The sequence below is a fragment of the Geotrypetes seraphini genome, chromosome 11 (assembly GCF_902459505.1).
Source record: "Geotrypetes seraphini chromosome 11, aGeoSer1.1, whole genome shotgun sequence".
In the NCBI taxonomy this organism is placed as follows: domain Eukaryota; kingdom Metazoa; phylum Chordata; class Amphibia; order Gymnophiona; family Dermophiidae; genus Geotrypetes; species Geotrypetes seraphini.
Genome location: NC_047094.1, coordinates 32106350 through 32128645, shown reverse-complemented (window position 1 = coordinate 32128645; position 22296 = coordinate 32106350). Strand labels below are relative to the sequence as shown.

The 22296-nt window shown below is 44.0% G+C and overlaps 1 protein-coding gene across 1 annotated transcript in view; it reads left to right on the top strand.

Annotated features, from left to right (window-relative positions):
- RSL1D1 (ribosomal L1 domain containing 1) overlaps positions 1–19754 on the top strand; it is a 39636-nt gene extending 19882 nt beyond the window's left edge. The window contains exons 8-9 of the mRNA XM_033914346.1: positions 5484–5693; positions 16406–19754. Coding sequence (XP_033770237.1) covers positions 5484–5693; positions 16406–16765 — 570 coding nt within the window. The 3' untranslated portion in view covers positions 16766–19754. The remainder of the gene's footprint in view (positions 1–5483; positions 5694–16405) is intronic.
- The last annotated feature ends 2542 nt before the right edge of the window (positions 19755–22296 follow it).

Genomic DNA, 22296 nt, shown 5'->3' with positions numbered 1-22296 from the left:
AAGAGGATAGTATTTAAACAACATTTAACAGATCAACAGCTATAAGTTAATTTATGATGGGTAGGAATTGTGCTTAAAGTGGGGAAGTGTATCCTGTATATATGGCAAAGACGGATCAGGATGAGCAGGAGTAAGTTTTGACAGCAACTCAGTAGCTTAGAAGTAGGACCACTGCAGGGTAGACTTTTTTTTTTTTTAACATAGCTTCGTGATGCAAACAGATTTGATCATCATCTGAGAGATTAATTTCTGACCACTGAATAAGTAATGACTTACATTACATTACATTGGGGACTTCTATTCCGCCTATACCTTGCAGTTCAAGGCGGATTACAAAATAGCTAACTGGACATTTCCAGTGAAGTTACAACAGTTTTTTTTTGGGGGGGGGTTATTGGTTTTGGTTTTTTTTGTTACAAGGGAGGAGAGGTACCTGGATTAATTCTGGAAGAACTTGCAAATTGGATATTGGACTTGTCTGCTGATAATTGGTGTACTGATTTGAGGCCGATTTTTTGGGAATAAATAAGCTGCGACACTTCGATGATGACTGTTTTCTTCCAACGATGAATATTGCTAGCGAAGAACCATTGTCACAACCCAATTCAGTTGTTTCCATTATGAATTAATAACACATTCGTATGAATCTAAATGGGAAAGAATGATTGAAAATAGAGTAGACCTTGAGATGAAAAAAGGAATCATTTCAATAATGTCTACCTAGTACAAATGGTAATAAGCTAAATGCATCCGCTGCTTGCTAAATTTATAGAATTGATGTCAGCTGTTGTGTCAGACCTATATGACAACGCTTTATACATTTATATAAGTATCATAAATGTTGAAAGATATATGCTATAAGTCTATGGTGACTTGTTAAACTTTGACCCTTATTTCTTGGCATTATTTGCTGGCGTTGAAACATGCTCTTTCTAATAAGAGTTGGTTTGAAAAATTTTCTAGATGACTTTTTTGTAAAAGTTCATTAAGTACCTGATTTTTTTTTTTTTTTAATACAATTTAACTTTAAAATTTGTGAAGTAATGAGATTAGCTTTATAAGTTCAAATCATATATTTGAGAACAAAGTCAAGTCACATAATAGACAAAATTTTACAGGGATAGCTTCATTATTACAGGAGCCACTTTGAAATTTGTTAGTATGTCCATTTTTTCAGCCCACTTTGAGGCTTATTACGTATATCGGTTTCAAAAAATGAAAATCCACATTAGTTCCATTGAATAGATTTTTAAAAATCGTATAAGATTGCCAAGTTTCATTTGATTTGCTTGAATAATCAAAGAGAGAAATTGATTAAAATGTTGTGACCATTTTGCAGGGATACTGTACATAGTCGCAGTATGGTATCAAACAAAAAGCATCCCTCCAGACCAGCATAAAAATGGATGCGTTTACATTCCTCTGCCAGCAGGTGGAGACTGAGAGACTAACTTTTGGCTACAGTACAAGTGGGCTGTGCAGTCAGTATTACAATCAGTCTCCAGCAGGTGGAGTGATAAGATTGTGCAGTTTGTTCTGAGGTTTGTTTTGGGCCTGTTGGATATGATTTAGGGAATCTTTCTTGTCCCTTTTGCAGTCCGGACAGAGCTTGAAGGACCCACTTGGGGGGTCCTACTGACCTCAGGGGCACCAAACTTGGAAGGGTTGAGTCCCTCCCCCCACCTCTCCAGTTTTATTTTATGTTGGTGCCGAGCAGTGAATGCGGCTGGTGGGTGCACGAAATGTTCCGGCCACCTTGAAGGAAACCCAGCTTCGGGTATCAGCGTGTCCGGCTCCCCTTCACGTTTGCACTGCTCATTTGGCGAGAGGTGGTGGTGATGTCCAGGCCTCTATTACTGCCCACGCTGGGGTTTCCTCATCTTCCGGAGGTCTGGCAGATTCGAGGTTGTGGATCGCTAGGGATTCCCTTAGGGCTGCGAGCGGTGTTTCTGTGGCGGCGGGGTTGAGTTTGGCTTTGGTGCTGCATATTGATTCAGCTGACAGTTTAGCAACAGCCCTTCCCCTTGGTTTTCGTGGGAAGCGTGTCCATTTTGCCCACTTCTTCAGGCGACCTTCCTCCTGTCTTAGAGAGACAGGAACAGGTCTTAAATGTGTCTTCTGCTCCTGCTTTGATTTCTGAATTGCTGAGCCCTGATTTTATGTTAGCCATGTTCTAGGCTTATTTACATATTATGAGCAGTTAGTAGTCTAGTTTTTACAGAGTGATTTTTAATTATCTACGATGTAAAGCTTTTGGGCATATGATTTAAGTACTTGCACACTATGCTTTTGATGTCACTGAAATCTCTCTTCTTTGCCGAGAAATGAGGTGTGCTGCATATGTTGGGTTTTTGTTTTTTTTTGCATGGTCACTTCTGTTTGTTAGTACTATTTTGACAGGTGTGTGTCTTCTTTTTTTGGAGGGGGGAGGTTTGAGAAAATCAGACTGGATTGATGTGCTTCCAGGACTAAGAGAAATGCTGGTTATTTTGATTCTTTACAATTAGTGGCCTTGTTGAGAACTTTACAAACCTGTCCTGAGGAGTCATCCAACTAATTGTGTTTTCTTGATATCCATTATGAGGATGCAAATTTTTTTTCATGTATATTCATGATGAGTATTCTGAAAATGTTTGTTTGCATACCTGAAGTCCAACTTTAAGATAAGGTCATTTTTTAATAATCTCTGACACTTTGATATAACTATCTTCTAGAAAGCTCCCCAAACCAGACAACCCAATGTATCTTCTTACGTACTGATACTGCATTTATAGAAATTAGGCCAGATCATACCATTACTACTATTATTTATCTGCTGATGAAAATCAAGATGTTGGCCAGCATATTAGTTAAAAAGCCTCAACATTCACCAAGTGCCCCTGTCAACAAAAGACTGGCCATTCTACAGCTGTAGCATTAGTGCTCAGCTATTAGAACTGGCTGCTAAAATGTTGTGTGTAAGAGCTTGCCAGATAGAAACATAGAAGATGATGGCAGAAAAGGGCTACAGCCCATCAAGTCTGCCCACTCTGCTTACCCACCCCCTGTCTATGCCCTAATGACCCAATTTTCTTATCTTGACCCTCGTAGGGATCTCACATGGGTATCCCATTTATACTTAAAGTCTGGCACACTGTCTGCCTCGATCACCTGCACTGGAAGCTTGTTCCAATGATCAACCACTCTCTCTGTGAAGAAATACTTTCTGGTGTCGCCATGAAATTTTCCGCCCCTGAGTTTGAGCGGGTGCCCTCTTGTGGCCGAGGGTCCCTTGAGAAAGGAAATATCATCTTCCACTTCGACACGTCCCGTGAGGTACTTAAATGTTTCGATCATGTTTCCCCTCTCCCTACGTTCCTCGAGAGTGTAGAGCTGCAATTTGTTCAGTCTCTCTTCATACGAGAGACCCTTGAGCCCCGAGATCATCCTGGTGGCCGTCCGCTGAACCGATTCAATTCTGCGCACATCTTTACTGTAATGTGGCCTCCAGAATTGCACACAGTACTCCAGATGAGGTCTCACCATGACCCTGTACAACGGCATTATGACTTCAGGCTTTCAGCTGACGAAACTTCTATTGATACAACCCAATATCTGCCTTGCCTTAGATGAAGCCTTCTCCACTTGATTGGCAGTTTTCATGTCTGCACTGATGATTACTCCTAAATCTCGTTCTGCTGAAGTCCTAGTTAAAGTTTCTCTGTTCAAGAAGTACGTCCTGCATTAATATGGCACAGCTCTGTTACCTGATGGATATGTGATCCAATAAGAGTGGTGGGATAGCCACTGTTCCATCCCACTGTACTGCAAAGAACATGAAAAGTGCTTACTTTGTGAAGACATCAAGAGTGTTTATTTTTTTTTAGGGGGGGGGAGGAGGAGTTCTACAGATATCCTTTAAGTTTAAAGAACCTCTAAAGACTTCGCCTTTTTTGGTTGACCTTTCTTGACTGAACCCTAGAATAACTCCACTCTTGGGTGCCTCCTGTTGATGGCTAATATATTATCCCGTGTGTGTTACTCCTGGCTGGTCCTACACAATCTCCTGCCTTCCTCCTCTGTCTCTCTTATTTAAACGGCATTCCTTCTCCTGCTCAAACTAATCTATGTTTGGAATTCTACCCTGCCCCGACACCCTTGTGGGAAGAGCAGTGTATCAAGCGTGGTTATGGTTACTTTATACCTACACAACAACACGAGAAGCGCCTTCACAGAAGTGTCAAAACACAAAGAAACAGTGAAGGTGACCAGTGGTGCTTAGAAATCTTTATTTTCACAAAATGACCCAACGACGTACATGTTTGTCTGCACCTCATCCATAAATATGTATTATTAAACGCAGTAAAAAGAGTTTGTAAGACATAAAAGGGTCCTTTTACTAAGACATGCTAGCCAATTTAGACACATTAGGGTTTAGCATGTGCTAAATCGGCTAACACGCCTTAGTAAAAAAAGGGGAAAATGAGCAACTAGTCCAGATTCCATGGGTGGGTGATATGGTTGCAAATTGGCACCAGCGTTCCAAGGTTAAGAACATAAGAAGTTGCCTCCACTGGGTCAGACCAGAGGTCCATCTCGCCCAGCGGTCCGCTCCCGCGGCGGCCCATCAGGTCCGCGACCTGTGAAGTGGTTTCTGACCACTTCTATAACCTACCTCAAGTTCTATCTGTACCCCTCTATCCCCTTTTCCTCCAGGAACCTATCCAAACCCTCCTTGAACCTCTGTACAGATTTCTGGCCTATCACATCCTCCGGAAGCGCGTTCCATGTGTCCACCACCCTCTGGGTAAAAAAGAACTTCCTAGCATTTGTTCTAAACCTGTCCCCCTTCAATTTCTCCGAGTGACCCCTAGTGTTTGTGGCTCCCCTCAGTTTGAAGAATCTGTCCCTATTCACTTTCTCTATGCCCTTTAGGATTTTGAAGATTTCTATCATGTCCCCTCTAAGTCTCCTTTTCTCCAGGGAGAACAGCCCCAGCATTTTTAACCTGTCAGCGTATGAAAAATTTTCCATACCTTTTATCAGTTTAGTCGCCCTCCTCTGCACTCCCTCTAGTACCGCCATGTCCTTCTTGAGGTACGGCGACCAGTATTGAACACAGTACTCCAGGTGCGGGCGCACCATTGCGCGATACAGTGGCATGATGACTTCTTTCGTCCTGGTTGTACTTTTAACGCCCACCCCATCCCCTTTCAGGAGTTTCTGAAATTGTGCTGATTTGTGTTTGTTTGATGCTTCTTCATCCAAACAAATTCTTTAATACATTCTTACCTTCCCCTTCACTGTTCTCAGTTCAGTCAATAAAACTCTTGAAACTTTCTTTAATAAAGAGGCACTTTGGTCTTTCTCATGCTAGATTACAGGATTTCTTTGGAACCTAATTATTGGGGAATGAGGTTAAAAAAAAATCTTTAATTGTAAAAAGTCTTTCTAGAAGCAGTTTTGCAATCTCTTAATTTACATATATTTTTGTTTCTCTTAAGACGCCAAAAGGGAAGAAAAATAAACAGAAGACTTCAGAAGAAACATCTGCCACCAAGACAACAATAGACCTAAATTGCACTTCTGTTCCTGTTCAGCATGTGAAGATAAAGAAGGAAAGAGCTGTTGTCTCAGCAGCCCATGAGGTTGTGCCTTCTGAGCAGGATGAAGACATGCCCCAACTTATTCCTATCCAAAATGAAGGCTTGGAGGTAATTCTCTGCTCTAAAATTTGTACGATTTTCAAGTTTATGTAAAATTTGTTAAACCGCCTATACAGGGTTTCTATGCGGTGTGCAATTAAAATGGGTCTTTACATAAAAACAATGTACACATGACCTAAATTTAGTCAAACATACAGATACAGTAGGCAAAGGTCAAGAACTACATTATTTAAAAGGAAAGAAATAAATAAGGTAAAAACACAAGGGAGGGGATTTTAAAGCAGCTAATAAATGAGAAAGACTCAAGTCGCCCTAAGGACGATTATATATTGAATAAAAATGCCTTTAATTTTGATTTAAAACATACCAAGTACATTTCTTCCCTTAAATGAATAGGCGTGGCATTCCATAGCGATGGTGCTGTTACTGAGAAAATAGATGTGCGCATTGTATTGATGTAATTTATAGATAGAATAGATAAGAGGTGTTGGGAAGCTGATCTGGATGGAGTGTATAGTATAAGATATCTGTTTATAAATTCCAGACAATTGAAAACACAAGTTTTGAAGGTTAATAGAAGAATTTAATTCTGTGCCCAATTGATAACCAGTGAGCTTTCATTAATAATGGGGTCGCATGATTGTATTTATTTTTAAATTAGTAATGATTTTGAATGACGTACTTTGTATGATTTGTAAACATCTTAGTTCTTTTTGGGTTATTCCTTTGTAAAGTGCGTTAAAGTAATCAAGATATGAGATCACCAAGATGTTGATGGAAGAAGACTCAAGAGAACGTATTGAATGCAGCCAGTAGAAACACTTCTGTACCACTGCATTACATCTCAAGAAGGGGAAAAACTTTGAGCTTTTGTCATGTTTTAGTATCTTCTATGTTTTCCGCCTTTTTTTTTTATAAATCTTTATTAATTTTTAAATATTAACAGTGCAATACACAGGTATAAGAACATATAACAAGAACTACAGGCCGGTGAGCCTGACTTCAATTATAGGGAAGATGGTGGAAGCTATGATAAAGGACGGCATTTGCGAGCACATTGAGAGAAATGGCCTACTGAGAACAAGCCAGCACGGATTCTGTAAGGGAAGGTCATGCTTAACGAACCTTCTGTACTTCTTTGAGGGAATAAGCAGTCGGGTGGACAATGGGGAACCCATCGACATCATTTACCTCGATTTTCAAAAGGCTTTCGACAAGGTGCCACATGAAAGGCTGCTTAGGAAGCTGTGGAACCACGGGGTGGGAGGGGATGTGCACCGATGGATAGAGCACTGGTTGTCGGGTAGACTGCAGAGGGTCGGAGTAAAGGGCCAATATTCTGACTGGCGGGGAGTCACGAGCGGTGTGCCGCAGGGATCGGTGCTGGGGCCGTTACTCTTCAACATATTTATCAATGACATGGAAAAGGAGGCAAAGTGCGAGGTTATAAAATTTGCAGACGATACCAAACTGTGCGGCAGAGTTAGCTCCAGGGAGGAGTGTGAGGACCTGCAAAGGGACCTAGACAAGCTGGAAGACTGGGCGAACAAATGGCAAATGCGCTTTAACGTGGAAAAATGCAAGGTCATGCATATAGGGAAAAAGAACCCGTTGTTCAACTACAAATTGGGGGGGGCATTGTTGGGAGAAAGCGGTCTTGAGAGAGACTTGGGAGTGCTGGTGGATGCATCACTGAAGCCATCTGCACAGTGCGCAGCGGCCTCAAAAAAAGCCAACAGGATGCTGGGCATCATAAAAAGGGGCATAACAACCAGGACGAGGGAAGTCATCATGCCACTGTATCGAGCAATGGTGCGTCCGCATCTGGAATATTGTGTTCAATATTGGTCGCCGTACCTCAAGAAGGACATGGCGGTACTCGAGAGAGTCCAAAGGAGAGCAACAAAACTGGTAAGAGGGCTGGAACACTGCCCATATGCCGAGAGGTTGGATAGGCTGGGGCTCTTCTCTCTGGAAAAAAGGAGGCTCAGGGGTGATATGATAGAGACCTTCAAGATCATGAGGGGCATAGAGAGGGTGGATAGGGACAGATTCTTCAGACTGAAGGGGACAACAGGTACGAGGGGGCATTCGGAGAAACTGAAGGGAGATAGGTTCAAAACGAATGCAAGGAAGTTTTTTTTCACCCAAAGGGTCGTGGACACTTGGAATGCGCTACCGGAGGACGTGATTGGGCAGAGTACGGTACAGGGATTCAAACAGAGACTGGACGGATTCCTGAGGGATAAAGGGATCGTGGGATACTGAGAAAGCTAACCAGAAAATAAGTATAGAAACCCGACCAGGTCGTGCATGTGCAAGACCGGAGGGCTAGGACTTTGATGGGAAGATAGGACTCAATAGGAAACCAAGGTGGCATGGGGGCCCCTTCTGGTGATTTGGACAGGTCGTGACCTGTTTGGGCCACCGCGGGAGCGGACTGCTGGGCAGGATGGACCTATGGTCTGACCCGGCGGAGGCACTGCTAAAAAAAAAAAAAAAAAAAAAAGAAAAACACATTCAACTTACAGATATTCAAAATCAATCATTTTATCCCACCCATTGATTAATCACTATGTATATATTATTTCAATAATTTACACTTATTTAAAATAATACAGTAACACAATCCCACCTCCCTCCCTCCTTCCCAACCCTGGATGTGCAAGGAGATGGCACAGAATTAAAGACAAAAACCAACTACAGAGAAGTAATATAAGATGTCAACGGGCCCCAAACCAGTTTAAATACATTACTATGCCCCAGCATTCATTTTTTCATGCTTATAACTAGAGCATAGGTTCGCACACCAAAAAAGGAAAATTCAGGCGATCGTAATTTTTTCCAATTACGGGTTATCATCTGCATGGCTATCCCGGTCATAATTAGGAAAAGACGGCATTTATATCAGTCCATTGGAGACTTAATATGTAGTAATGTTCCACATATGATTGCTTCATAAGTCAATGGAATTGATGACTCAAGCATACCATTAATCTGACCCCATATTAACTTCCAAAAGTTGAGTATCAAAGGACAATAGAACAACAGATGATCCAGCATCCCAATGTTTATATGACAGTGCCAGCATCTATTGGATTTAGAACGGTCTAACTTTTGTAACTTAACAGGGGTCCAAAAAGATCTGTGTAACAAGAAAAACCAAGTTTGTCCAAATTCGTGGCCATTGAGACACAGAAATATACTGCTTTATCTCAATGCTCCAAATATCTCTAAGACTAGATTTTGTGTTTTTTATTCAAGAATTCAGATATTATTTTATACCATCGGGCAGCTTGATGTCCTGCCTTTTTGTGGTTACAATCAAAACATTTAGATACGGGTACAGAGCTGTGCAAAAGTAATACATTGTTCCTCCTTTCTTGCTGGATCAGAGCCATATTTCTGACACCTACTGCTGCATATTATATACTGATGTGTTCAGAATTTTATGCTCTATCACCCTGCGCATTTTAAATTGATTTAGGACTTCAGATTTAAGACTTGTAATGCATAAACTGCAGAATGTCGAAACATGTCGAAATTTCATAAATGGATTACATTAGCTATTTCAATGCGTACTAAGTTTATTTGTATTTTAACTGTTACCCCCCCTACAAGAGGAGGTAGCCCTGAAAAGGGCTGGTTGTTTTCTGCTATTTTTAATGTACACATAGTAATTTTAAGTTATCTTAAGTTCCCATAAAATATTAGCTGATGGTTTTTATGTTTTCTATAGTCTATTGTGACAAACAGCGAAGGAAGACTCTGGTGCTCAAATGTCTTTTATTGATATGATTTGACTCGGCACAAGCGTGTTTCGGCTCCAACAGGAGTCTATTAGCAGGTTGATGTATTGCCTGCTATCTTCTTACAAATATCCTATATCACTCTGCAAGACGTAGCAATTGGTTCTGCAAGCGGGCGTAGCACTTGACTGGCCTAAGTACGCAATTTCCTTCAAGCAAGCAATTTCGATCGTGTCGAGTCAAGTCATATCAGTAAAAGACATTTCAGCACCAGAGTCTTCCTTCGCTTTTTGTTTGTCACTTTCCAAGTTTTGGGAAGTACCGTATTTTCACGCATATAACGCGCGCGTTATACACGATTTTACAAACCGTGCATAACCTTGCGCGTTATACGCATGAGCACGTTTTACAACTTTTTTTTTCAATCCGATCGGCATCCCCCCTGCGAACCGGCATCCTCCCCCCCCCCGCTCGCGTCACCTCCCCCGCGATCCTACATCCCCCCAGCACCAAACATCTCTTACCCGATTGGGCACCGGCACCAGCACCAATGCACAGGACGTGCCAGTGCCCGAAGATCCTCCCTCGTTGGTTTGGGCTGGGCTGGGCTGGGCGGTGCGGTGCGGTGCAGGAGAGATCCTCCTTCTTCCTGCGCCGGGCTGGACTAGGCTCTCTCGGAGAGAGCGAGACCAGAAGGCTTTGAGCATGCGCAAATGCTCAAAGCCTAGTCCAGCCCGGCGCAGGAAGAAGGAGGATCTCTCCTGCACCGCCCAGCCCAGCCCAGCCCAAACCAACGAGGGAGGATCTTCGGGCACTGGCACGTCCTGTGCATTGGTGCTGGTGCCGGTGCCCAATTGGGTAAGAGATGTTTGGTGCTGGGGGGATGTAGGATCGTGGGGGAGGGGGGGTGACGCGAGCGGGGGGGGGGAGGATGCCGGTTCGCAGGGGGGATGCTGGATCGGATTGAAAAAAAAAAGTTGTAAAACGCGGGTAAGCGAGCGGGGGGGGATGCCAGTTTGGAGTAGGTGGGAGGAGGTTTTAGCATGCGCGGTATACGCGTGTGCGCGCTATATTAAATTTTTTTAACATAAATTTGTGTTTCCCGCACGCTATGCCCGTGTGCGCGTTTTACACGGGTGCGTGTTATCTACGTGAAAGTACGGTAATCATCTCCTGTTCTTCTGTGATTCTAGAGTCTATTGCCACACTGTGACGTTTTTTAGTGCAGGACAGCTACACTTTTTTCATGCTCTGCAGCAGAGACTTTTTATTTATGCATTTTTAAACCTTTCCACACGCAAGATTTTTTATCCCAGGACAAGCAGGCAGCATATTCTTGACTGATGGGTGACGGCACCGACGGAGCCCCGGTACGGACAATTTTAGAGTGATTGCACTCTAAGAACTTGGAAAGTTCCAGTAGGCCGAACCGCGCACGTGCGAGTGCCTTCCCGCCCGACAGAGGCGCGCGGTCCCCAGTTTCTTAGTTTCCGCGGAGCTAAGAAGTCGCATTTTTCAACGGCTGTTGAAATTTTTTCTTATACGCCTTCCCGCTCGCGAAACCTTTTTGGGAGTTTTTTCCCTTCTTTCTTTTCTTTTTCTAAAAAAAAAAAAAAAAACCCGAGAGTTTATTTCTTTATTTTTTTCTTCATTTCGGTTTTGCCCCGGCGGGGCCTACTGCCACCATCGAGGCCTCGGACTTCGATTTGGCAGAAGCCGTTTTCACTTTCATGCCCCCCCAGCCAGGGTTTAAAAAGTGCCAGCGGTGTGCACGGCCTATATCCCTCACGGACCCGCACAACTGGTGCTTACAGTGCCTGGGTCCTGAGCATCAGGCTTCCACCTGCACCCGCTGTGCCACGTTAAAAAAACATACATTAAAAAATCGCCAGATACAACAGCAATTACTCTTCGGTGCCGATATGTCCGATCCTGCGGCATCGACACCGGCATCGGCCCCATCGCAGTCGTCACCCACTTCGTCGATACCGCGCCGGCGTCGCAACATCCAGGTAAGCCGGCTAAGAAGCCTTCCCCGCTGGAGCGTCCTCCGGTCTCGATTGCAGCGAGCCCAGTCCTGCCGACCGTGAGGCGCCCGCGGAAGCGCTCCGCCCCTATCAAGGTGAGTCCCTCGACCTCGGGCTCCTCATCTTCGGGGCGTCGAGCAGCACCGCAGGTACCACAAAAGAAAAAGGCGGTACCGGTGCCCTCTTTGGATGAGCGCATTGCAGCCATCCTACAAACGCAGCTCAAGGAGCAGTTACAACAACTCCTTCCTGCTCTATTGGCACCGAACCTTCCTGTCCCGGTCCGGTCTGAGCCGCCGGTACCGGCAGTGGAGCAACCTTTATTGCCTGCGTCCACTGTCTCGGTACCGGTTCACTCGGCCTCATCAATATCGATGCCAGTTCTTGCACCGGAACCGAGAGCCCAGCATCAGTCGGTGCAGACTTCGGCACCGCTGCAGTCGGTAACATCTCACAGTACCGTATCTATGAGGTCGGGTAAGTCGGCACGCAAATCCCGACACCTAGAACCCTCTACTCCGAAGTCTCGAGACCGTAGCTCCCATATTAGGGACCCTGATCTGTGGGTGACTCCGAAGAGCCTTTTCTTTCTGAGGGTGAGTGTTCCTCGGATGAGGATGATCCTGTTATTCCTGATCCATCCTCCAAACATGATTCCACGTCTTTCACCACTTTCCTGAAGGACATGTGCGAATCTCTCTCTATTCCTTTGGAGGCTGAGTCTAAAAAATCCAAGGCCTTTCTTGATGCCCTTGACTTTGACCAGCCTCCAAAGGAATTTTTGAAACTCCCTCTTAATGACATCTTGAGGGAAACTTTTTATAAAAATTTAGAGACTCCTTTGACTATCCCAGGAGCTCCCCGTAAATTGGATTCATTATATAAAGTAATTCCTATTCCTGGATTCGATAAGCCACAGCTTCCACATGAATCACTGCTTGTGGAATCTACGCTTAAGAAGTCTGCGGGAGCTAGTGTATATGCTTCTGTCCCTCCTGGCAGAGAAGGTAAAGCCATGGACAAATTCGGTAAGCGGTTATACCAGAATGCAATGCTAGCTAATAGATCTGGTAATTATGCTTTTCACTTTTCTTTTTATCTTAAGCATCTCCTTACCACCATGGCTTCCTTTGAAAAGTACCTTCCTGAGCGGAAACGGCAGGCTTTCCACTAATGCTCGTCTTCTCTTTTCCAACTCCGTAAATTTATGGTAAGATCCATTTACGATACCTTTGAACTTACCTCCAGTGCAACGGCCATGTCTGTAGCCATGCGCCGCCTTGCCTGGCTTAGAGTATCCGAGCTTGATGTCAACCATCAAGATCGGTTGGCTAATGCTCCATGCCTGGGGGATGAGCTTTTTGGGGAATCCATGGTCTCGACCACCCAAAAGCTCTCCGCCCATGAGACACGCTGGGATACTCTCCTCAAAACAAAAAAGAAGACTCCACCGGCACGGCCTTTCAGACAGCAGTCGGCCTACCAACGCCGTTATGTGGCTCGTCCATTGCCATCAGCTCCCCAGCAAACTAGGCGTCAACGTCAACAACAACGTCAGACTCCTAGACCACCACAGCAACAACCTGTGAAGCCGCCTCCACAGCAAAAACCTACGCAGCCCTTTTGACTTAATTCTCCAGGGCATAGCCAGCGTCCAAACATCTACCCACCTACCTCAACCTATAGGTGGCCGTCTCACTTTCTTTCTCAGCCGGTGGGAAGTTATCACTTCGGACCAATGGGTCCTCAACATCATCCGCCGCGGCTACTCTCTCAACTTTCAGACCCTTCCGGCCCAAAGTCTACCAAAAGAGTCAGCTTTGAACACTCCTCAGTCTTCCCTCCTTCTTCAGGAGGTTCAATCCCTCCTCCTTCTGAACGCTATAGATTCCTCTGGATCAAAAGGGGCAGGGATTCTACTCCCGTTACTTTCTAGTCCCCAAAAAAACAGGAGATCTCAGACCAATTCTAGATCTTCGCGATCTCAACAAATGCTTGGTCAAGGAAAAATTCAAAATGCTTACTCTGGCCACTCTTTACCCTCTTCTCGATCACGGCAACTGGCTATGCTCCCTCGATCTCAAAGAAGCATACACTCACATACCGGTCAATTTGGCCTCCAGACAGTATCTCCGCTTCATGATCAATCATTGTCATTACCAATACAAGGTGCTACCCTTCGGTCTTGCCTCCTCTCCAAGAGTGTTCACCAAATGCCTGATTGTGGTGGCTGCCTTTCTACGCTCTCACTACCTTCAGGTCTTTCCTTACCTGGACGACTGGTTAATCAAGGCCATTTCATCTCAGTCAGTACTCCTGGCCACCAACCAGACCATCCTTTTTCTACAACTCCTGGGATTCGAGATCAATCTACCCAAATCTCATCTTATCCCCACGCAAAGACTTCAATTCATTGGAGCGGTGTTGGACACAGTCCTGATGAGAGCGTTCTTGCCGTCCAACCGCCTTCAAACTCTTCAATATCTTTGTCAGCAGGTGCTTCCACAACGTTCCATCTCTGCCAAGCAAATGATGATACTCTTGGGTCACATGGCCTCTACAGTTCATGTCACCTCCCTTGCACGTCTTCACCTACGCACTCCTCAATGGACCCTAGCTACCCAGTGGTCCCAAGCGACGGATCCTTGCTCACGACACATATCTGTGACATCATCTCTTCGTGGTTGACATCATCAATGGTGGTTGATATCCTCAAATCTCTCCAGAGGTCTTCTGTTCCATCTACCTCCTCATCAACTTGTCATCACCACCAACGCCTCCCCTTATGCCTGGGGAGCTCATTTGAACGAATTTCAAACTCAAGGACTTTGGACAGTCCAGGAAATGAAGCACCACATCAATTTCCTGGAACTCAGAGCGATGTTTTATGCCCTCAAGGCCTTCCAACATCTTCTCTTTCCACAGGTTCTTCTACTGTGCACAGACAATCAAGTTGCGATGTACTACATCAACAAACAAGGTGGGACAGGCTCTCGCCTCTTGTGCCAGGAAGCCCAGAAGATTTGGTCTTAGGCCACAGCTCGCCACTTATTCCTGAAAGCTATCTACATTCAGGGGGAACAGAATTCCTTAGCGGACAAACTCAGCAGAATTCTCCAGCCCCACGAATGGACTCTCGATCCTTTGACTCTCCAGTCCATTTTCGCTCAATGGGGCACTCCTCAGATGGACCTCTTTGCAGCTCCTCACAATCATCAGCTGCCCCACTTCTGCTCCAGACTCTACTCTCCTCACCGTCTGGCAGCGGATGCATTTCTCCTGGATTGGTCCAATCTGTTCCTGTATGCTTTCCCTCCTCTGCCGCTCATGTTACGAACCTTGTTCAAGCTCAAGAGGGAACGAGCCACCATGATTCTGATTGCTCCACGGTGGCCCAGGCAGCATTGGTTCTCCCTTCTACTTCAACTCAGTTCCAGGGAACCTTTTCTTCTTCCACTGTTTCCTTCTCTGCTTACGCAATGGGTTTTCAGTTTGTTCACTCTCTCACTTGTTCACAGTTTGTGACTTATTAATATATTAATTCTGCACTATTGATTTTGCACACTAGGGACGCCCGATGATGGTGTGCAGGCGGGGTGATTCACCTTCGCCTTTCTAAGTGGAAGCGCTGGAGTTTGTTCTCCCGTCGCTAATAACCTCACACTGAGAGCGTCCCTATCTCTAAATTGACATTTATTATTAGTGTGGTTTGGTTTGCTAGAAGTGATTGGCTGATAGACCCACTCATAGAGTCCTTATTGACATTTTTGCCTCTCTTTTTGTATCTTTTTAAGCACCTTTTGGCAAACGTTGAGGAGTTTTATAGTATTATTACCAATACAGAGCAAGCAGTGGCTTACCCAAGTCTTTCTCAATAACAGACTATGGACTTTTCCTCCAGGAACTTGTCCAAACCTTTCTTAAAAACAGCTACGCTATCCGCACTTACCACATCCTCTGGCAATGCGTTTCAGAGCTTAACTATTCTCTGAGTGAAAAAAAATTTCCTCCCATTGGTTTTAAGAGTATTTCCCTGTAACTTCATCAAGTGTCCCCTAATCTTTGTAATTTTTGAGGGAGTGAAAAATCGATCCACTTGTACCCATTCTATTCCACTCAGGGGAGAGTGTGGCACACTGGTTAAAGCTACAGTCTCAGCACACTGAGGTTGTGGGTTCAAACCCCGGCTGCTCCTTGTGACCCCGGGCAAGTCACTTAATCCCCCCATTGTCCTAGGTACGTTAGATAGATTGTGAGCCCGCCGGGACAGACAGGGAAAACTGCTTGAGTACCTGAATAAATGCATATAAACCGTTCTAAGCTCCCCTGGGAGAACGGTATAGAAAATTGAATAAAAATAAATAAATAAAATCTCCCCTCAGCAACCTCTTTTCCAAGCTGAAGAGCCCTAACCGTTTTAGTCTTTTCTCATACAAAAGGAGTTCTATCCCCTTTACCATCTTGGTCGCTCTTCTTTGAACCTTTTCTAGCGCCACTATATCTTTCATGAGATAAGGAGACCAGAATTGAGCGTAATACTCCAAATGAGGTCGCACCATGGAGCGATACAGGGGCATTATGACATTCTTAGTCTTGTTAACCATCCCTTTTTTAATAATTCCCAGCATCCTGTTTGCCTTTTTGGCCGCCGCCACCCAATAAACTGCTTTTTCAGAGCTATTTGATAAGCATTTTTCCTCATAGCTATAAAATGGGGGAAATGCTTTAGTACAGAAGTGTCAAATTGCAGACCAATCTGTTTTTCAAAATACTCTTAATGAATATGTGTGAGAATTGCATGCATTTGCCTCCATTGTATGCATGATGCCTCTAAGTTTGTTGTTTGCTGCCCTTGCGCTAGAATGTCCTGAAAGGGAGGTAAGGTGTGCTGCTGCTGTTTCATGAAGTGTATCTGGGATAGTTTTTCCTCCTATTTTGGGTACTAATTGATGACTGTTTCTCTTTTCCCCTCCTGCTCCCTAAGCTACAGAACAACGCTGACTTGAGTCATGCCCTGGAGAAGGACATTAAAACGAAATCAGATGCCAAGTCTCCTCCTTGCAAGAAGAAAAATTATTTGGTACAGGAGACTCCAAACCACAAACATAAAGTCAGTGAGGAAGATTTGGCGGAGCATCCGTCGCCAAGCAAGCAGAAAAGGATTAGAAGCCATGAAAAGCTAAAGCCAGAAGTGAAGACAAGTAAACCTTCACCAGCAAAGAACACCCAAGCAAGAAAGACAGGAGGGGCACCCAAAGGCAAGAGACTTGTCAGATCGGCTAAAAAAGCTCCCAAGACCCCAAAAGCAAAACAAAAGAAAATGAAAGTTCCACAATCCGCTTGAACAATGTCCTGTTCTAATTTCATCATATAAAATGGTCCACTCAGAGAGTCCTGCTTGGTGTGTGTGTGTGTATACATATCAGAACTCTTACATATGTTTGTATGGGTGACCCGTCAAAAGTGTGCAGGACATTGGCACGCCGACAATCATGCCCCGACATTTGCGCGCAGGACAAATGCGTGCTGCCGCTCTGAGGTCTTCCCATTTGTGCTCTGAGGGGGTGGGGGTTCCCCCCCTCTCCCCCCCAGTGCACTTAAAACTTGCACTCTCCTCCCAAAGCCCGGCTCTTCCGCTCTGAGGGGGTATGTGGAGGGGAATCCCCCCAATACAATCACACTCTCGTTCGGAGGATGCAGACGTGGTCTCAATTTCAACATTGCCGCAAACCCACTCGCACTATACTTACAATTGTGCTCCGAAAATCCCGCTCCCTTCATGTGCCCACTTGTCGGAGCAGAATTGTCAGGGCGCAATTGTCCTGCGTGCTATTGATGGTGTACTGTTTGTATGGAGTATTAGATTTAGAATTTTATCATTCTTAATTCCAAAAAATATATATCTCGAGGATAACCTTGTAACTAGAATATTTGCTCTGTGCTTCATTTCATATTGAAGCTATATTTGTATATGAGAAATGTCATGATGACTAACTGCAAACATTTCTTTTTAATACATACGCTTTTTTTTTTTAATATACTAAAGTCCCTGTAATTTGTTTTCTACACTAAATATAAAAATAATATAGCCAGTGTCATGTGTGAGCTTATGCTTTTAGCAGTGGTCATCAGCCCTAACCTTAAGGATCCAAACAAGCAGTGATTATATTCTACATGAACAGAGTGGCCGATTTTTATTTCACACAATAAGTCACAAAAACAACAAGATTGTGGAACAGAAGATAGGATGTACCAGCTTGTAGTTTAATAGGCATCCAAATAACTTAAAAACTATAATCTTAAGAAAAATCCACAAAGGCTCCTCCCTCTGTATCCCAGGATACAGAGGGAGGAGCCTAAGGCCCTGATTGGCTGCCGCCTCTACGGACGAGTGGGAATTGGCGGTGCAGGCCGCGTACCCCCAAGGGTATGCATACCACATGTTGAGAAACACTGTTGTACATAATACTAAAGGTATGGTGGGACTCCATTGAGTGATACGGAATTGTCATATTTCTTATTTTGTTCTCTCCATTTTCTGTTTGGCAGTAGCAACATATTGTGTTGTCCATGATACTTAGATCATTTCACTGGATGGGAACTCCTAAAATGGAGCTTAGCATAGTGAAACTGTAAGGAGAAATAATCTTACTGATGATAATTTTTTTCCTTTAATCCTTCAAACTTTCAGAAATAGGGTGTTTATGGCTATCAACCAACAGGGGAGATAGAGAACATGGAATTATGAGAGTGGTTTGAAAAGTTTGGTAAAAAATAAAAGCAAGTTAAATAACGTAATCTTAGTCCAGTGAGTTTTCATTTTTTTTCGTAAGCTATTTTTCCTACAATACAAAAAAACTGGAAACTTGCTGGAACTAAGTATATAGCCCTCAATAGAGACTACGTTGTTTAACTTGCTTTTTTTTTTTAACCAAACTTTTCAAACCACCCTTGTATGGTGTGCTTCATAACACCAGCATATATAGCTTCTATTTTGCTGGCCCCATTACATGGGGATAGCCTTTGCTGCATATATGTTTCATGTTTGGATATTTGAGTTATGTGGAATGAATTGGGTCCCAGTATTTCTTTGTTCCTCAGTGATTAGCCTGCATAGACATCTGAGGTATTTTCGGTGCCTAAAGCTTGTTGTGAAGCCTACCTCTTGGCATTCTAGAATGAGCAGAATCCCCATCCTCCCCTCCCCACACCTGATTTCTTTGTAGAAAGAGAAAGACATGTTTCAATTTATTTGATATACCGCAAATACAACCATAGTTAATCTAAGCGCTTTACAATAGTAATATATTAAAACCAAAAAAATTAAAAAGACTAACAAGGGAGGCAAACAAAAAAAAAAAAAAAATGGGTACAAGGGGGGATAAAGAAAGGGAAGGTAAAAAACAAAAAAAAGTTGGGGAAGGGAAGTCAGTGAAATTCTGCACAAACAATGATATAAGCTAAGAAGTCAAGAAGAAAGGGTGATCCATAGCATGAGATAAGCAAGGAAAAAGGTCAAGAGCGGAAAGGCAAAGAAAAATAGTATGACTTCAATTGCGCCTTAAAAGTCGCAAAAGATTTTTTGATGCGGAGATAGGGTAAGGAGTTCCAAAGGGTGGGAGCCATATCGGAGAAAGAGGAATTCCTATGAAAATCGAGAAATAATTGCTGAGATGAAGGGATAATCAGTAACTGTTGCTGAGATGAACGTAATGTTCTTTGTGGTGAATATGGGACCAGAAAACTGTATAGGAAAGAAGGAAAACCAGTAGATGGTATATGGTGAGTGAGAATGTTGTATTTGAAAGGAATGTGATAAGACATAAAACTGACGGCTAACCTTTAGCTTCCAATGTGTCTGACTGCCAAAAGAAATCACAGCTGTTTTATTTCCCTGTAGAGCATAGAAAGCCATGGGCCCTCTTTTACAAAGGCGCGTTAAGCATTTTAGTGCGGAGTTAGCACGTGCTAAATCAACACATGCGCTAACCGCTAACGCATCCATAGGATAACAAGCATGCGTTAGTGTTTAGCACGCGCGCTAAAAAGCTTAGTACACCTTTGTAAAAGAGGAGGATAGTGTGTTCACTGCTGTATGTGTATTGGGATCGATTATCTGGACTGAGATCTATTTTGCCACTGATGTAACTTCTGTCTTTAGAGTGGGTGGGTGTGAGTACATCGTTATTAGCCATTAACAGCTCTGTCTGGGAGAGAATTAAGTTCCACAAAGCAGACTCATTCTGTATGGACAAATCCTAATGCATCTTAATTATTACAAGTGACATATTGATTATTTAATTCATCATCAATTATTAAACTTGAATTTTGGATTAAAGATTTGGAGTCTCATTAATAAGAGTACAGCATCTGTGCAACCCAAAGGTTTAAACTTCAAAGATATGCTTGAGTAGAAGATCAATACAAAATAAATCTCCAAAATATACTGCTGCAAATACTTCAATAAAACGAGCAGTGGAAGTCAATAGGTTCTCTTACCAGGAACCCGATAGTGCACCAAATACCCAAGCACAAAATAAATCATAATTGAATGTGTGATGGTGAGCCTTCAGTGTGAGGAGTTAGCGATATGGAGAAGAATCCCCAGCGCTTAACAAGACTGGTATGGGAGCTTCAATAAACTCACCGCACCTGCACCCCATCACGGGGCTCACTGTGTGCAAATGAAAAGAGTGAAAAACACAAACAAATAATATAAATTTCAGTGCTGTTTGATTACTAGTGCAAAACACATGCAGAGAACCTGCTAAGAAAATCCCCCAGCCGTACCCCAAAAGCAAAAAGCTCCAAACTTAACTTGAATGTTGCTCAGGGAAAGCTGTAAATCACTCGAGGAGTTAATAGTTCATAACAGCCCCGCTGGAGGTCCAACCATGCCCGGTTTCTGGGACTCGAAGTGTCCCTTCATCAGGGACACGAAGCAGACCCGACAAAAATCAATATAAATTAGACCAAATCAAAATATTCAAAGATAAGGTGGAGCAAGGACCTAAAGAGCCAATAGGAAAGCAACAGAGGGAGGAGTCTTAAAAATCTGAAACAGCCAATAAAATGTTAAAACCACCAGCAGGAACAGCTGACTGTCAGATGATGGTGTTCCACTCAATACTATCGTTAAGTCCAAAGGGGGCGAGAGTCCAAATGAAATATCCAATATTGCTCCCGCAATTGGATGCGGGCAGCTTTATCCCCTCTAAAAGTCCAAAGGTAGCTGTTCAATTGCAAACCAACATAAGTGATTGAATTCATGTTGTTTTTCCAGGCAATGAGGTACCATGGGGGCAGAGATGGTGGCCGTATGTAACATGCTTTTCTGCTCAGAAAGTCTGATTTTAATTTTCCTACTGGTGTGACCAACATAAAGCAGGTTGCAGTGACAAATTATAACATGCACTACCCATTGTGATAGGCAATTAGTAAGCTGTCAGATGATATTTCTGCTGGGTTCAAGGGTGGCACCAGTATGTTAGACTGAGGGAATTAGAACACATATTGCAAGAGCCACAAGGATAGTGGCCTCCCGAAGATTGAACAGAAATAGAACCCTGGGACCTCGGCACCCCAGTCAGTAAATTTCCCAGATTCTTGGGATGGGAGAAAGCAATGCAGGGAGTTTCTTTGAATACTTCATTAAGATGGTCCAATGTTTCTTGACAATTTTAGCCACAGCTTGCGCCTGGGTGGAATAAGATAATACAACCACTTGGCGATCAGTGGTGATCCTCGGTTGTTGCTGGAGCAATAGTTCGGAGTTGGCATAGCGTGCCCTCAAATACGCTTTTTCGATGGTCCATTCAGGATAACCCCTGGCTCTAAACCTCCGGGACATCTTCTTAGCTTGGATTTTAAACTCTTCAGTAGTAGAGCAGATACGGCGAATTCTCAAGAATTGCCAGCTTCATGCATTGACATTCTATGAAAATGTCTGCACATTTACAGCATTATGGGGTCCTTTTATTAAGGCGTGCTAACCGATTTAATGTGTGCTAAATTGGTTAGTGCGCCTTAATAAAAGAACCCCTATCTTTGATGGATAACATTAAAAAGTTTGTGGGTCTCTCCTGACCTGGACCAGCTATAAAATATACAGTAGTACCTTGGATTATGAGCATAATCCATTCCAGGAGCATGCTCGTAATCCAAAATGCTCGTTTATCAAAGCGAGTTTCCCCATAGGAAATAATGGAAACTCGCTTTGATACATTCCCACCCACCCCCACCGAGGCCAGCAGCGCTGTTTCCCCCCCCCCCCCCTGAGAACCAGCATTGCTCCCCCCGAAGGCCCCGCGATCCGACACCCTCCCGCCCGCGATCTGGCACCTCCCCCTCTCCCCCCCCCCCCGGCAACCTGAAGTCTCCCAGAGCCCTCTTCTTACTTTAATGTAGCACCGGCATGTTGGCCTCCTCTTCTGTGCTGGCCTTGAGCATGTGCGCATGCTCAAGGCCTGCGAGTTCACGTTCTCTCCGAGATTCTCAAGGCCAGCACAGAAGAGGAGGCCGACATGCTGGTGCTACATTAAAGTAAGAAGAGGGCTCTGGGGGACTTCAGGTTGCGGCGGGGAGGTGCCCGATCACGGTGGGGGGGTGCCCGATGGTGGCGGGGGGTGCCGGATCGCGGGGAGGAGGGTGTCGCTTCGCAGGGGGGCGCTCACAAATCGATTTTGCGAATGTTTTGCTCGTCTTGCAAAACACTCGCAAACCGGTGCACTCGTAAACCGAGGTACCACTGTATATTTATTTGTAATCACTGGTGACATTGAGGAATGACACAGCTTTTCTAGATGACCAAACACATTTTTCAAGTTTAAGGCTCCGAAAGGTAATGGCAGAATAGAAATATGTAATGTAATGTAA